General features: G+C 46.7%; 1 protein-coding gene across 1 annotated transcript; it reads right to left on the bottom strand.

Annotated features, from left to right (window-relative positions):
- Window positions 1-6,002: 6,002 nt before the first annotated feature.
- LOC137300475 (large ribosomal subunit protein uL11) lies at window positions 6,003-14,153 on the bottom strand. Its single transcript, XM_067969541.1, has 7 exons — window positions 13,995-14,153; window positions 11,338-11,411; window positions 11,144-11,242; window positions 6,992-7,073; window positions 6,366-6,452; window positions 6,154-6,266; window positions 6,003-6,058 (listed from the first exon to the last, which is right to left on the bottom strand). Exons 1-7 carry the CDS (start codon window positions 14,029-14,031, stop codon window positions 6,053-6,055), a joined length of 498 nt encoding a protein of 165 aa, XP_067825642.1. The 5' UTR covers window positions 14,032-14,153; the 3' UTR covers window positions 6,003-6,052.
- Window positions 14,154-16,217: the final 2,064 nt, after the last annotated feature.

Genomic DNA, 16,217 nt, shown 5'->3' with positions numbered 1-16,217 from the left:
ACATACGTTCATCTGGGTCTCATCACTCCCATCATGGAAGTAGGATTCCTTTCAAAAGTCTGACATCTCTTTTGTTATTTGGACTACCAATTCCTTGGAGGTTGGTAAGAAACCTGAGGTCAGATGTTTCCTTTCCCAGGGATGGATTTGTGTCCTTACAGGAAATAGGTGGAATGGTCAACAACTCTTGCCTAAGGTTTCACTATTACCAAGTTGATGATGGGCTTTTAGGCTCAGAAAACAAATGGGGCCCAGACATGGTTCTGATCATTAATCAGGATCTACTTGCAGTGGAAGTTGGAGCATAATTGGCTAAGTTTGTCTGGGATAGATGCTCTTTAAAGTGGTTCAAATCCATCTGCCAGTGATGCCATATGCTTCCTTTCTGAGGTTCACCAATTGCAAAGTACTGGCATGGGACTCAGAGAGAGACACAGCAGTCGTGGTGATAAATAGCTTGGCATCTCCTTTGCTTTCCAGTTACAGTGTTTAACCTTGGTACCGTTGGCCAGTTACCTTCTCCAACAACAACTTGCATTTATATAGCGCTTTTAACATAATAAAACGTCCCAAGGTGCTTCACAAGGTAGAACATTATCAAACAAAATGTAACACCGAGCCACATAAGGATATATTAGGACAGGTGACCAAAAGCTTGGTCAAAGAGGTAGGTTTGAAGGAGCATCTTAAAGGAGGAGAGAGGTTTAGGGAGGGAATTCCAAAGCTTAGAGCCTAGGCAGCTAAAGGCACAGCTACTAAGTAAAACGATTAAAATTAGGGATGCATAAGAGGCCAGAATTGGAGGAGCGCAGAGATCTCGGCTGGTTGTAGGGCTGGAGGAAGTCACAGAAATAGGGAGGGGCAAGACCATGGAGGAATTTGAATACAAGGATGAGAATTTTAAAATGGAGGCATTGCTGGACTGGGAGCCAATGTAGGTCAGCGAGCACAAGGGTGATGGGAGAACGGGACTTGGTGCGATTTAGGATACGGGCAGCAGCGTTTTGGATAAGCTCAAGTTTACAGAGGGTGCACGATGGGAGGCTGGCCAAGAGAGCATTGGAATAGTCCAGTCTGGGGGTAGTAAAGGCATGGATGAGGGTTTTGGCAGCAGATGAGTTGAGGCAGAGGCGGAGATGGGCGATGTTACGCAGGTGGAAGTAGGCTGTCTTGGTGATGGAGCGGATATGTGGTTTGAAGCTCATCTCTGGGTCACGATTGAGAAGGTCTGGTTCAGCATCGGGCAGTGGCCAGGGAGAGGGATGGAGTTGATGGCTAAGGAATGGAGTTTGTGGCGGGGACTGAAGATAATGGCTTCAGTCTTCCCAATATTTAGTTGGAAATTTCTGCTCATCCAGTACTGGATATTGGACAAGCAATATGACAAATCAGAGACAGTGGAAATGTTGAGGGAGGTGGTGATGAGGTGGAGCTGGGTGTCGTAAGTGTTTTCGGATGATGTTGCCGAGGGGCAGCATGTAGATGAGAAATAGGAGGGGCCAAGGATAGATCCTTGGGGGACTCCAGAGTTAACGGTGCGGGAGCAGGAAGAGAAGCCATTGCAGGTGATTCTCTGGCTATGACAGGATAGGTAATGGAACCAGGTGAGGGATGTGCCACGCAGTTGGATATTGGAGGTGGATAGTGTGGTCAACTGTGTCAACGGCTGCAGAAGGTTGAGGAGGGATTGTTCTCCAGTCACAAAGGATGTCATTTGTGACTTTGGTAAGGGTCGTTTCAGTACTGTGACAGGGGCGGAAACCTGATTGGAGGGATTCAAACATGGAGTTGCGGGTAAGATGGGCACAGATGAGCAACATCGAGAAGACAGTTCCTAGCTGTCTTTAGCAGGTTGCTGGCCCTGAGCTAGAGGGCGACTGACAAGTCAATGTGGTGAACAGCTTTTGTGCTCTGAGCAAGCAGGCCAACATACTTAGCTACCAGAGGTATATTGCTGGCCACAATGCCAGCAAGTACTCTGTATGACTACTGAGAGGGCAGGTTTGATGGCAGATGGTGTTGCCAATGATTTCCTTGCTTCAGCAACTGAGGTTATAAACAAACTAGAGACTGTGAGGCTGCTCATCAATTAATCAGAATCATGTAAAGGTAACTAAAAGGGGAAGGCAAGCTGTTGGACAAAAGCAGACAGCTTTTAAATGGTATTTGAAGCCTTTGGAGCAATCATGAGCTGCTGCAAAGTTGAATTCTAATGTAGTGTATTATGAAGCCAGGCGGGTGGGTCACTGGGGAAATGCACTTATCTACGAAGGTACACCATTAACTCAAAAATGACCCTAAATTGCTACTCTTGGCTAAATTGTATCATCTGTCCTGCCCAAATGGGTTCCTCTGTGCTAATGCCAATGACTGATAAGTTGACTGCTCGCCACTACAGCAGTGAGTGCATCGTCAATATCTGGAGCGAGCACTATACTGATTTGGTACCGGACCCAACAGGCGGTAGGGAGAATCTAATTGCATGGAAATTGAAAAGGCCGGTGATTTGCTGCAGAGATCATGGGTCATTAAGAAACCAGATTGATGGGCTGGGAGGGGGGGGGGGGGAAAGGAGGCAAACTCGACACTAATGGCTAGCTAATGATGGGGAAGATGGTGTGGACTGTATACAAATTCCTAAATGCTATTCTGGATGAGAGTGGGATGGCAGTGGTCTTGGAGAATGATGCCAGGGACAACAAACTCACCTTGGAGCTGTCATTTTTAAAATTGATTCTCAAGATGTGGGCATTATTGCCATTTATTACCCTGAGACGATGGTCTTCTATCGATCTCAGTTCTGACTCAGCATCCACAGCCTTTTGGTGGAGAGTTCCAGATTTCCACTAGAGCACAATACAAAACCCACAATTCAGTACTAGATTGGCATTATCACTTAAACAAGGATGGCTGGTGCAGGGAATGGAAATATCATGCTTGTGCATTAAGGGGTGCTCTAAGATTGGGGTTTAGCCACATTGTTGGGGCAGAGTAGACAGAGCCTGGCTGTGCATCTGGTTGTACCATACTTGATCTGGAGCACTGGATGCTGACACTGGGTGACAGAAGTATTCCAATCCCCAGCACTGTCAGCCCTGACTTGTTAAGCACAAAAACTCATCAAAAAAACTAAGTATTGTTTAGTGGGGGAAGAGAATGACACCACCTAGTTACCTAGTCATTGAGGTTATATAGCATAGAGAACATGGTGTTGATGGGGCAATAGCATGAACATCAGGACATCTTACAAAGGATTATGTTTGTACACAAGTCCAGTGTTTGCACCTTCTAGTCTGCACTTTCCTATGGGGCAAGATCTCCATCTCATTTTAGGACCAGCACCGCTAACTACACCCATATTGCGGTTAATAAATTGTGAGATTTTAGCTATTTAGATTTGATTGTAATTTGAGCTCAAGTATCCTTGTCTTACAGGTGTAGCACAAACATTGTTAACAGCACTGTTGGCCGAATGGCCTGTTTCTCTGCTGTAGTCTCATGTAAATCCTCCAGCATGTCAAACTAGATGGAATTCTTTTGAGTGAGGTGAACCCATAGTCAACACAATCTGAACACTCATTGGGCTACAAACAAGATCTCACAACCAGACAAATAGAGTGAGTGTTCCAAAAAATGAGTTTGTACAAAGCAATGATGTAGCAAACCCCACCCAGTGTATAATTCTGGTCAAGGTTACAGGTGGATATTATAGCATTGGAGAGAGTAATTACTAAAATTGATTCCTCACAACACAGGTGCCTAATCTAAGGTGAGGCTACAGAACCTAGCCAATATACTAAAACCTGAGGGACTTGCATCAAGTGTCCTTTATTTATAGGTATCCTTGTTTTCAAAATTGTCATTATGTACAGTAACTAGATGCACTAAATATCCCAGGATTGGCTATCTCCTGCAATGTTCCTTTTTTTGCTTTCACCTGGGACCATGCCTAATTCTGGAGCCCTGCCAGCAGGATGTGATCCCAGTTCATTGCCATCCTGGAGTCCTAAAAGGTTAGGGCCCCTGTAGTTGAGAATCTTTATTTTTGGTTTCACGCCAGCAGCTGATGTATGCAACATTCCAAGAAACAGGAAGCCACATATGAGCAGGAGGGGAAACCAATCTCTCCTCTTCCCCAAACTCGAGCACCCACCCCCCCCCAAATTCCCAACTGGCACTTCCCGGCTTTTGTGGAATGGGGAGTTCTTTACCCACCATCCATTGCAGCAGAGAAACTGCTCTATCCCTCAGATAGAGCTATACGAGCATTTAATCCCAGAGATAGAGCAGTTTCTCTGCCACTGTGGTTGAGGGGTAAAGAGATCTCCATTCCACAAAAGCCATTTCTTTCACCCGCTGCCACCTTGCACTTACCTCTGAGTCTAGTGTTTTAAGTTGTAAATGGACTTGGTGCAGCGAAGGCTGCCCATAATTCGTAATTTGCAAGTGTCCATGGTTTCAAGGTGCAGCTTGTATCTATTACAATTTAAGTTATTTGGGACTGTCAATAAGTGTACTTTTTTTTTTGCAGGCATCCGTTTGTACAGGTTTCACTGTAGTACAACTACAAGGGAGATCTTATTGTACTATCCAAGGTTCTAAAGTAAATTGAACCATAACGTATAACAATGAAGGAGAAGACTCAAATTCACAAGAGGGAAGGTAAACAGACTATGTTCTTTACACATAGATTGATGAGTATATGGAACAGACTGGACAAGAAGTGCAAGTTTGAGAGATTTGGATAAATATTTAGCAGGGAAAAGGTTTGAGTTAAGAATGGTAAATGCATGCTATTTTTCTCTCCCCTTGCTATAAATAATCTCAATCAAAAAATCTTAATTATTGGTTTCTGTTCTTAAAAATCCTCATTTGTAGTAACAGATGGACTGTTCAACAGTAACATTTTCTCCAGTGGCCTAATATGTAAAGTTTTACATCGACCAAAGTGTCCCTGGTTTGACCTCCACCCTGGGTAGCAATTGGGACATTACAGTTGACCTCAACACCCCTACACACTAGGGAGGGGAAGGGAAAGCAGCAGCAAGGGTTCCCTTTCCTGATCACTATCCTGTGTTAAGAGTCTGCAGACATGAGTCTTGCATGTGAAGAATGATCACTTGGCTGAAGTACAAGAGGGCTGCTGACATGGACAGAACATAATCCCAGCAAGTTAGTTCATTCAGTGTGTAGGGAGGGGTGGGAGAACAGGAAACACGATCTGCCCCACTCTATGGATTCAGGCTTACATGATTCACAGGTAATACCTCCCCACAATTATTCATAGCCTCACTACAAGCCATTTTGCAGGATTTCCATTTGAAAGACAAGGAATGGTTGAGATTAGGCTTTGTGCTCAGATTATATCAATAGGTCAATTTAGCACCAAATATTTCATTTACTGCAAACCAGTTTGGAGACCTGCAATAACAATGTTTTTTAAAAAACATTTGTTCTCATGACACTGGTGAAGCCACATTTATTGCCCATACCTAGCTGCTCCAAGGCCATGGGCCACCTTAAGTAACTATAAGTTGCATGCAAGTGCACTTTAACAGAGCAGAAGGAGCTAGCAATGTAGTGCAGAAGTGGGAGTTACATATTGGCTAGACTGAGCCAGGGTGGCTGGTTCCCTTCCCTGAAGGACATTCTGAACCAGCTGTGTTTTTACAACTATCCAGCAGCTTTTCATGGATATTTTTTAGCTGGCACTGGATCACAAATTATCAGATTTACTGAATTCAATTCCACGAAATGTTCAAGGGTTGCTTCATATACAAAAAAGCATTTACTGACGCAAGAACTTTGTGCTGTTTTAGTCAATGCAATCTGTGTTCCAACCCATTTCAGTAACAACAAGGAACTCAAAGCCATCAGGGAAATGTTTAGATGATGATCAAAAAAATGTATCCAAACTTTTAACATTGCAGGAAGCAAATTTCAGATTGAACTTCCCCCCACATACACCCAAAGAAAACAAACCAGCACACAAACAGGTTCAATTGTTTTTAAAGACTTTTTATTGGAAACTTAGTTCTATGGTACCTCCACTTCATTCCTGTTGGAAGGAAAGAATAGACTGTGTAAGTCGACTTGGCAAAGCACGAGTCAAAAATCAATGCAGTACAAGGTAATCCAAAAAAACAAACTTACAGCAGGACACTCGATCTTGCCCTGGTTGATGTCCTCAATCACACTATGAGGGTGTTTGCCATCAATATTGCAGCCGATGGACTGAGCAGTTCCCAGGATTTCCTTCACAGTCCCTGTGGTGGTTATAAACAAGATCAGTCTTATCCCTATTCCACCAATCTAGCATGAATGCACGACAGACACCAAGGCCCATTACATCAGTCAGCACCTACCTGAAAGTTCCCTGGCCAAAGAACGATGCCTCATCTGTCGGGCGACACTAAGCACCTCATCAAAGGTGATGCTGCCAGTGTGTTTAACTAGAAAGAAACACAGAATCAATACTGGCAGTTAATACACACCCCCATACAACAGGCCAGCTGCACCACCAGTGGGTAAACTCAATGCCCAGTGAACGATAGCCTAGATCCTGGCTTCTGATTTCATCAGCACACACGGGGAGAGTGCGAATAAAAGGTCAAGAGTTACCACTTCACTGCTAACCATCAAATGTTTATGCAAGTCCTGTGAAGGTGTGTTCATGCCTGGCTGTGATGTCTCCCAGTTATATAGCCCACCAACACATCACCTGGAACACTGGGCAAGGTACTGGAGGACCACTGCACTGGGCAGTCAGCATCTTCGAGGAGTTGGGGGGGGGGGGGGGGGAAGAGAAAGCAAATCTACACAACCAGATATTTCTGAATCACAGTCAAACAACACCCACAGTACAACAGTGTATAAGTTTAACTGCAACCAAATAGATCTTCACTCAGCTTTTACCACAGGTAGTTAATGTTGCATGGAAGAGGCAAATTGAACAGCGTCGAACCTCTGCCCACCCTACATCACTACTTACTGTTCTTTTGCTTCTTCCTGTCACGGGGCGGTTCCTTCAGGGCTTTGATGATGAGGGCAGAAGCTGATGGGACAACCTCAATCTATGAATGAAATACAGCAGTCAGTAGAAGATACAGCAGTGAACAAAACTCAACTCACAATTAATCTCATCCACCTTTCCCAGAGGAACATTCTACAAGGAATTTTCCCTGATCACTTGCATAGGACGGCCTGTCCCCAGTAGCCTGTGTGCAAATCACTTACAAGGCTACGTGAACAACAGGGCACGAACCACAGCCCCACTGACCAATGCAGTTACACACACAATTCAAAATGCACCACACTATGCTCCAATGGGACTTTGGCATCTCTATTTCACCTGTAACCTGCAGCCAACAATGTGCAGTTCTAAGACAGGAGTTAAGTCCAGATTCAATGAACTAGTTAACATTTTCTGGACACTTTTCTTCCTGAATCAGTGAAGTCAACTTTTGGACATGGCTACTGGCCTGGAGCACAGAGGAAGCAACAGCCAGGGCTCCTGTTCTCATCATAAACCAGCATCTCCTGGTGAAAAAGGATATTCATGCAAGTCTTGAACACAACAGAATGGGGTTTAATGTCTTCAACGAACAATGAGCCTGCCAACATCCACTGGGATCTCACACAACTGACCACTCGGATGAGGTACCAGAGGCGGCCCAGCTACAGTTTGGCTCCAGTGGTTTAAAAAGCCACTGGATGCTCAAAGACAGACGTAACGTAATAGGAGCTGTAGGCCATACGGTCCCTTGAGCCTGCTCCGCCATTCAGTAAGATCATGGCTGATCTTCAACCTCAACTCCACTTTCCCACCCTATCCCCTTATATCTTGATGTCCAAATATCCGTCGATCTGTCTTGAATGTACTCAATGACGGAGCATCCACAGCCCTCGAATAGAGAATTCCAAAGATTCATAACCCTGAGTGAAGAAATTTTTCCTCATCTCAGTCCTAAATGGCTGACCAGAATCTTATGTTTCAATAAGATCACTTCTCATTCTTCTAAACCCCAGAGAATACAGGCCCATTCTACTCAATCTCTCCGCATAGGACAACCCGCTCATCCCAGGAATCAATCTAGTGAACTTTTGTTGCACCCTTTCTAAAGGCAAGTATATCCTTCCTTAGGTAAGGAGAATAAAACGTACTCCAGGTGGTCTCACCAGAGCCGTATATAATTGCAGCAAGACCTCCGTACTCTTAGCCTTTATTGCAACGGGATTGAAGTATAACATACCATTTGCCTTCCTAATTGCTAATGAATTGAATAATTGCTTGTTGTACCTGCATGTTAACTTTCTGTGATTCATGTACACCCAAATCCCTGACAACCAACTTCTCAAAAAAAAATTCAGTGTTTCTATTCTTCCTACCAAAGTGGGTAATTTCACATTTCCCCACATTATACTCCATCTGCCACCTTCTTGCCCACTCACTTAACCTGCCTATATCCCTTTGCAGCTTCTTTGCGTCCTCCTCACTGCTTTGTATCATCAGAAAACTTGGATACATTATACACAGTCCCTTCATCTAAGTCACTGATGTACTGTAAATAGCTGAGGCCCGAGCACTGATCCTTGTGGCACCCCACTAGTTACAATCTGCTAACCCAAAACCAACCTGTTTATTCCTATGCTGTTTCCTGTCCGTTAACCAATCCTCAATCCATGCTATATACCACGAGCCCTAATTTTGTGTAACAAACTCTTGAAGAACCTTATCGATTACCTTTTGAAAATATATCTACTGGTTCACCTTTATCTATCCTGCTTATTACATTCTCAAAAAACTCTTAATAAATTTGTTAAATACAATTTCCCTTTCATAAAACTGCCTTGACTCGACCTAATCATATGATTTTCTAAGTGCCCTGTTACAACATCCTTAATAATAGATTCCAGCATTTTCCCTACTACTGATGTCAGGCTAACTGGCCTATAGTTCCCTTTTTTTTCCTCTCTTTTCTTGAATAGTGGGGTTACATTTGCTGCCTTCCAATCTATAGGACTGTACTAGAATCTAGGGAATTCTGGAAGATCAAAATCAATGTATCCACTATCTCTGCAGCCACCTCTTAAAACCCTAGGATGTAAACCATGTCATAGGGATTTGTGGCTTTTAGTCCCATTGGTTTCTCCAGTACTTTTTCTTTACTGATATTAATTACTTTAATTTCCTCACTCTCATTAGACCCTTGGTTCCCCACTATTTCTGTTATGTTTTCTGTATCTTCTGCTGCGAAGACAGATACAATATATATTTGTTTAACGTCTCTGCCTTTCCCTTATTCCCCATTATAATTTCTCCTGTCTCTACTTCTAAAAGGGACCCACGTTTACTTTTGTTACTCTCTTCCATTTTACATACTTGCAGAAGCTCTTACAATCTGTTTTATTACTTGCTAGTTTCATCTCATTCTATTTTCTCCCTCTATCAATTTCTTGGTCACCCTTTGCTGATTTCTAAAACCCTCCCAATCCTCAAGTTTACTACTCTTCTTGGCAACATTCTAAGCCTTTTCTTTTAATCTAATACTTAACTTCTCTAGTTAGCCACAGTTGGATCACTTCCTGTGGAGTTTTTATATTCCTCAAGGGAATGTATATTCATTGAGAATTGTGAATTATTTCTTTAAATGTTTGCCATTGCTTATCTACCATCATATCTTTTAATCTAATTTCCTAATCTATCTTAGACAACGCACCATTCATACCTACGTAATTGAGTTTGTTTAAATTTAAGACCCCAATTTCGGACTTAACTACATCACTCTCAAACTCAATATGAAATTCTATCATATTATGATCACTCTTCCAGAGGATTCTTTATTATAAAAGATTAATAATTAACCCTGTCTCTTACACAATACTGGAGCTAAAATAGCCGGATCCCTGGTTGGCTCCTCGACATAATGTGCTAGAAAACGGTCTCGAATGCATTCCATGAAGTCATCCTCCAAACTACTTTTGCCAATTTGGTTTGCCCAGTCTAGATGAAGATTAAAGTCCCCCATAATTATTGCATTACCCTTGTTACATGCTCCTCTAATTTCCTGATTTACACTCTGTCCAACACTAACTGCTATTAGGTGGTTTATGAACTACTCCCACCAGTGTTTTCTGTCCCTTGTTATTTAGCTCCACCCATACTGATTCTCTGAACTAAGTTCTTTTCTCACTGCTACCTTTATCTCAGCTACCCCCCCCCCCAATTACATTTTGTCTATCTTTTCTAAAAGCCAACTACCCTGGAATATTTAGTTCCCAAATTTGGTCACCCTGCAACCACATCTCATTAATGGCTACTACATCAAATCCATTTATCTCTATTTGTGCCGTTAACTCATCTATCTTGTTACAAATGCTTCATGCATTCAGATATAGTGCCTTTAATTTTAACTTTTTACCATTTTCCCTTGTGACCCATGTCACTAATGCCCTTTGTTAAGCTCTCTGTCCCTTCCTGACACACACTGCGTTCTACAGCCTTGACTTTACTCTTTAGACTTATAAATTTACCTTCACCTGAACTGTCTCCCCCCAACCTTATTAGTTTAAAGTCCTATCTACCGTCCTAGTTAATCGATTCGCCGCGACACTGGTCCCAGCCCAGTTTAAGTGGAGCCCATCCCAACAGAACAGCTCCCTCTTTCCCCAGTACTGGTGCCAATGCCCCATGAATCAAAACCCCTGCTTCCCACACCACTTTCAGCCATGCACTTAACCATCTAATCTGCCTGTCCCTATGCCAATATGCGTGTGGTTTGGAAAAGGAGCGCCTTTGGTTTGGAAAGGGAGCACCCATAGTTTTATACACACAGCCTCTGTGCAGCTGTCACTCAATACCCCTCAGGCTGGCTTAATAGCAGCGGACACCTAGAGATAATCTTAACCTGCAAACTTAAACTGTCAGGGTTGGGTATGTCAACTTAGGAAACATTGCATTGGTAGCCACAGCACAACACTGTCCTGCTGTACATCTCTCTAATGCCTGTGATCCCCAGATATACTACTGTAATGCTTTTCAAGTAGGCTATAGGTGTACATGATGGATCAAAAATTTAGCCCTTTTACCACAGCTGGGAAAAAGTCAGTGCAGACGCAAGCAGCGCCCCCCCCCAACACATACCTGCGCCTGTCGGTTCTGAATAGTCAGCTTGATTGTGATACGCAGGCCTTTCCAATCACCTGTAGCCTTGGCGATGTCATCACCCACCTTCTTGGGAGACTAAACAGAGAAAAGGAGGAAAAGTTAAGAAGAAAAAGTACTGCTAGGAGTAATCTGAAATGGGTGTAAAGGGGGGGGGGGCGGCAGAGACTCACCAGACCCAGTGGGCCAATCTTGGGAGCCAGTGCAGAGGTCGCACCAACTTCACCTCCAGTGCATCTGAGGAACACTATGGAGACACAAAAGACAGTCACCAGGCATGGTTTACAAACACTAAACCCAGGGTCAGCTGATTCATCTGAATTTCCCCCACATTGGCAGACTCATTAATCCCTATTTTGTTTTATGCCTTTGAGGGGAGGGCGTCAGCATTTTACAAAACCAGCTTTTGCAAACAACGGCTTTCTCTAACTAAACACCCTTTAAACTCTTGACGGGAAAGTTTACATTTAGTAATTTAAGAAAACTGTACCGGCAACACTCCTATTTTGCCCCAACAGGGTTCCCCCGCCCCCTCCACATTCTGATACACAGACTAATGTTTCCACTGAGGCATAAACTAGTGGGCTAATCGCTACCCACTGACAGGCAGCTTATTTTAAATAATGAATTCAGCTACTACTTCACATAGAAAGAACATAAGACATAGGAGCAGGAGTAGGCCATATCACCGGATCATCAGCCTCAACTCCGCTTTCCCACCCACACCCCATAGCGCTTGATTGATGGCTTGGATGGACCCACCCAATCATTGAATATACTCAACAACTCAGCATCCACAGCCCGCTGGAGGTACAGAATTCCAAAGATTCACAACCCTCTGTGTGAAGAAATTCCTCCTCATCTCAGTCTTAAATGGCCAACCCCTTTTCCTGAGACCATGCCCTCTAGTTCTAGACTCTCCAGCCAGGAGATACAACCTCTTAGCACCTACCCTGTCAAGCCCCCTCAGAATCTTATATGTTTCAATGAGATCACCTCATTCTTCTAAACTCCAGCGAGTATAGGCCCAATCTCCTCAAAGGACAACACTCTCATCCCAGGAATTAATCTAGTGAACCTCTGTTGCACTGCCTCTAAGGCAAGTGTATCCTTCCTTAGATAAGGAGACCAAAACTGTATGCAATACTCCAGGTGAGGTCTCACCAATGCACTGTACAACTATAGTAAGACATCCTTACTCTTTGTACTCCAACCCCTTTGCAATAAAGGCCAACATGCCATTTGCTTTCCTAATTGTCTGCTGTACCTGCATGCTAACTGTGTTTCTTGTACGAGGACACCCAAGTCTCTTTGAACACAACATTTAATAGTTTCTCACCATTTAAAAAATATCCTGTTTTTCTATTCTTCCTACCAAAGTGAATAAACTCATATTTCCCTCCATTATACACGATCTGCCACCTTCTTGCCCACTCACTTAACCAGTCATATCCCTTTGCAGACTGTGTCCTCCTCACTGCTTACTTTCCCACCTAGCTTTGTATCGTCGGCAAACTTGGATACATTACACAAGAGCACACGTGTTATTCTTTGGTGAGAAAGTTCACACTTACCAACCAGATTCATTAAAATTCTAATTTTAATAAATCTACACCAAAATTCTACTCCAAGTTCCCATGTTCCTAAGTCAACATTGCCTTTCAGATAATTGACAGCCACATTAATTCGTGAGGTGACCACAAGGACCCCCAACACCAGAACATTCACAAATGCCAGTTATGGCATTCATAAATTGCAGAAAATCCTGGCAATGCAATACTTCAGGCACTAGAAGCAGCCATTGGGAACAGGCTCATTTACATTAAACTGCTCCAAGCTGTTGTTTATAAACGTCAACTAAAATCTAAATTATCTTTTTGTTCTCAAAGAGACATTAGCAAGGCTGGCATTTATTGCCCATCTCTAGTCCTGAGAATGGTGGGACTTCTTGAACCATGGCGGTCCTTCTGTTGATAGTGTGCCCACAATGGTGTGAGAGGGGTGGCAGATTCCAGGATTTCCAGTGATGCATGTCCAAGTCAGGATACTGTGTCACTTGAAGGAGAACCTGGAAGCGATGGTGTTCCTACAGCATTGTTGCTCTGGCCACTTTCCTTGACAGAAGTACGTATACCTCCAATTATAAACCCAAAGACTCACACTAAAAATTGAAGCTTTATACATCAACTTTTTTTTGGTCTAACAGTCTGCAACTGCCCTTCAATACAACAGAACAGCGAGGACCATTATTACCAAATCAACGCATTAATGTCATGGGAAGACATACTTGCAGAGTTACACACCTCTCCACATCCCAAAATACTTCACGTGCAATTAATTACTTTTGAAGTGCCGTGACTGCTACAAACAGCAGCAATGGCAGCACACTTACTACAGTTACAGTCATTATTATAATAAAAGGAATCACTGTACTGGAACAGCCTGGCTGGCTGCTCGCAGTCCGGCATATTCAGGTCCTCGGGTCGTTTCACTTTAACCCTGTTGAGGTGCAGTCTGGATATCGAGTTGAAGGTTTAATGACGGAGAAACAGTGCCAGTGGAGTACTGCAAACCCTCACTGGGGACAGGGCTGGGCCTATCAGTGACCAGGAGCAGCGAGCCTACCACCGGGGGGGGGGGTGAGGAGAGTCGCGGGAATCCCGTGGCGGAGATTACCACCCACCCCCCACAGCCATGGATCCGCACACAGAGACCGGACACATGTCTGTAAAACACGCGGCCCCGCGCAGGAGTCAGGAGTCAGGCCCCAGCCCTCAGCCCTGATGCTTCCCCCACCAAGGCCCAGCCGCCAGCTCCCCGCCACACTCACCGACTTTAATTTCGTTGGGATCGAATTTAGGAGGCATCCCGGCGGCGGCTGACGGCGTTTACTGCTCTGACGCGCGGTATCGGTGTCGGATGAACCCGGATTCGGGACGACCGAAGTTTAGTTGCACCGTCACCGACAGGAGCAGCGAGAAGGGAGACCTTATCGCGCTCCCGCCTTATATACCCAGGCCAAGTATCGCGAGGTTTCCGAATGGCACCAACGCGGCGCCATATTGTGTGAGGCAAAAACAAGATCACAGTCCGAGAATCAGAGCAAGTCATAACGACACGGACGGCAAATTACTGGAAATCTTGAAAAAAATTAACCAAATAGTAAAGCGTAGGATATATAACAAACTTATCTACTGGATTACTGTGGTATTTATTCTCCTGTCAGCATTTGGGGGGGTTTCAGCGTTGGGAGGTCAGCGTAGCGGACACCTCTTGTTTCACTCTCGCTACTTGTTGGTTGAAGTGACACCTCTTGCTTTTCTTTGGGCGCTTGTTGGCGCTGGAGGAGTGACGGGAGGCGGAACTGAGTCAGTCGCTGCCTTGGGTTAAGAATCGTCTGAGGATCGGTGGGAGGCCGAGGCGGTGCCGAGCGAGCGAATCCCGCAGAGGGACGTGCTGGCGGCCGCTTGTCCCTCTTCCTCCTCCCCGCTGTCCGGGCCGCTCCCCGCGGGGACAGGCGGAGCCTCGGCCCGAAATGATGCTTTTCTCTCGGAAAAAGAAGCAAAATGAAGAGGCGCGGAAACGGCTGGAATATCAGATGTGCCTGGTGAGAGAGGGGGGGGCCGGGCCGGGGGGAGAGTGGGGGGCCGGGCCGGGGGGAGAGGGGGGGGCCGGGCCGGGGGGAGAGGGGGGGGCCGGGCCGGGGGGAGAGGGGGGGGCCGGGCCGGGGGGAGAGGGGGGGGCCGGGCCGGGCGGGGGGGGGGGACCGGGCCGGGGGGAGAGGGGGGGGCCGGGCCGGGCGGGGGGGGGGAGAGGAGGGGGACCGGACCGGGCCGGGGGAGGGGGAGAGGAGAGGGACCGGACCGGGGGGGGGGGGAGAGGAGAGGGACCGGACCGGGCCGGGGGGGGGGGGGGGAGGAGAGGGACCGGACCGGGCGGGGGGGGGAGAGGAGAGGGACCGGGGGGGGGGGGGGGGGAGAGGAGAGGGACCGGGCCGGGGGGGGGGGGGAGAGGGGAGGGACCGGGCCGGGGGGGGGGGGGGGGGGAGAGGAGAGGGACCGGGCCGGGGGGGGGGGGGGAGGGAGAGGAGAGGGACCGGGCCGGGGGGGGGGAGGGAGGGAGAGGAGAGGGACCGGGCCGGGGGGGGGAGGAGAGGGACCGGGCCGGGGGGGGGAGGAGAGGGACCGGGCCGGGGGGGGGAGGAGAGGGACCGGGCCGGGGGGGGGGGGGAGAGGACCGGGCCGGGGGGGGGGGGAGAGGGACCGGGCCGGGGGGGGGGGGGGGGAGAGGAGAGGGACCGGGCCGGGGGGGGGGGGGGAGGGGGAGAGGGACCGGGCCGGGGGGGGGGGGGGGGGAGAGGAGAGGGACCGGGCCGGGGGGGGGGGGGGGGGGGAGAGGAGAGGGACGGGGGGGGGGGGGAGAGGAGAGGGACCGGCCGGGGGGGGGGGGGAGAGGAGAGGGACGGGGGGGGGGGGGGAGAGAGGGACCGGGACGAGGCGGATCGGGGCTCTGACTATTCCTCCCCCCAATGTCTTGTACGGTTTGTAAACATTTAACAATCCGATGGTTTAATTCCCCGCGGACACCAGTCAGGAGTTTATTTTTTTTCCAATACAAAGAGGCTGCCTCACCTGAGCCTGCCCAGCAGTTTCTGCTTTTATGACTTCAATCTCATCTCTTGCACCTGATGCCAATAGTCGATGAGCAGCTTCTTCATTGAAGAATTTCCCCTTTAAAGCAGGTTTATGTTTAAAAGGGGAGGAGTGACCATTGATGACCAAATACCGTGAACTCAGTTTGCTCACAGGAGCGACAGCCGTTGAGTGTGGAGCAGATCTTCACTGTCCAGCTGAGAACGCCTCTGGGCTGAAACATCTCATTCTGGAGTAAAGTGACAACTCGCTCTCTCCCTCTCTCTCTGTGCCTGTCTCTCTCGTTCAGTGAGGAGAGTTCATTGACTCCCCTGTTGGCTTGTGTTCTGCTCACTTCAGTTGTCCAACATTTATAATCCGTTTTGAGAGCTGTGATTTCAAGTGAAGAATTAGCTTGACTA

This window comes from Heptranchias perlo, chromosome 31 (genome assembly GCF_035084215.1).
Source record: "Heptranchias perlo isolate sHepPer1 chromosome 31, sHepPer1.hap1, whole genome shotgun sequence".
NCBI lineage: Eukaryota > Metazoa > Chordata > Chondrichthyes > Hexanchiformes > Hexanchidae > Heptranchias > Heptranchias perlo.
This window is presented reverse-complemented; position numbering and strand designations above follow the sequence as displayed.

Excerpts from the sequence above, each read along its gene's own strand:
- LOC137300475 (XM_067969541.1), bottom strand. The coding sequence starts at position 14,031 with ATGCCTCCTAAATTCGATCCCAACGAAATTAAAGTCG. Across the intron at positions 6,453-6,991 it reads CAGGAAGAAGCAAAAGAACA|TTAAACACACTGGCAGCATC; the intron begins GTAAGTAGTGAT and ends GTTTCTTTCTAG. Across the intron at positions 6,267-6,365 it reads TTTGGCCAGGGAACTTTCAG|GGACTGTGAAGGAAATCCTG; the intron begins GTAGGTGCTGAC and ends TAACCACCACAG.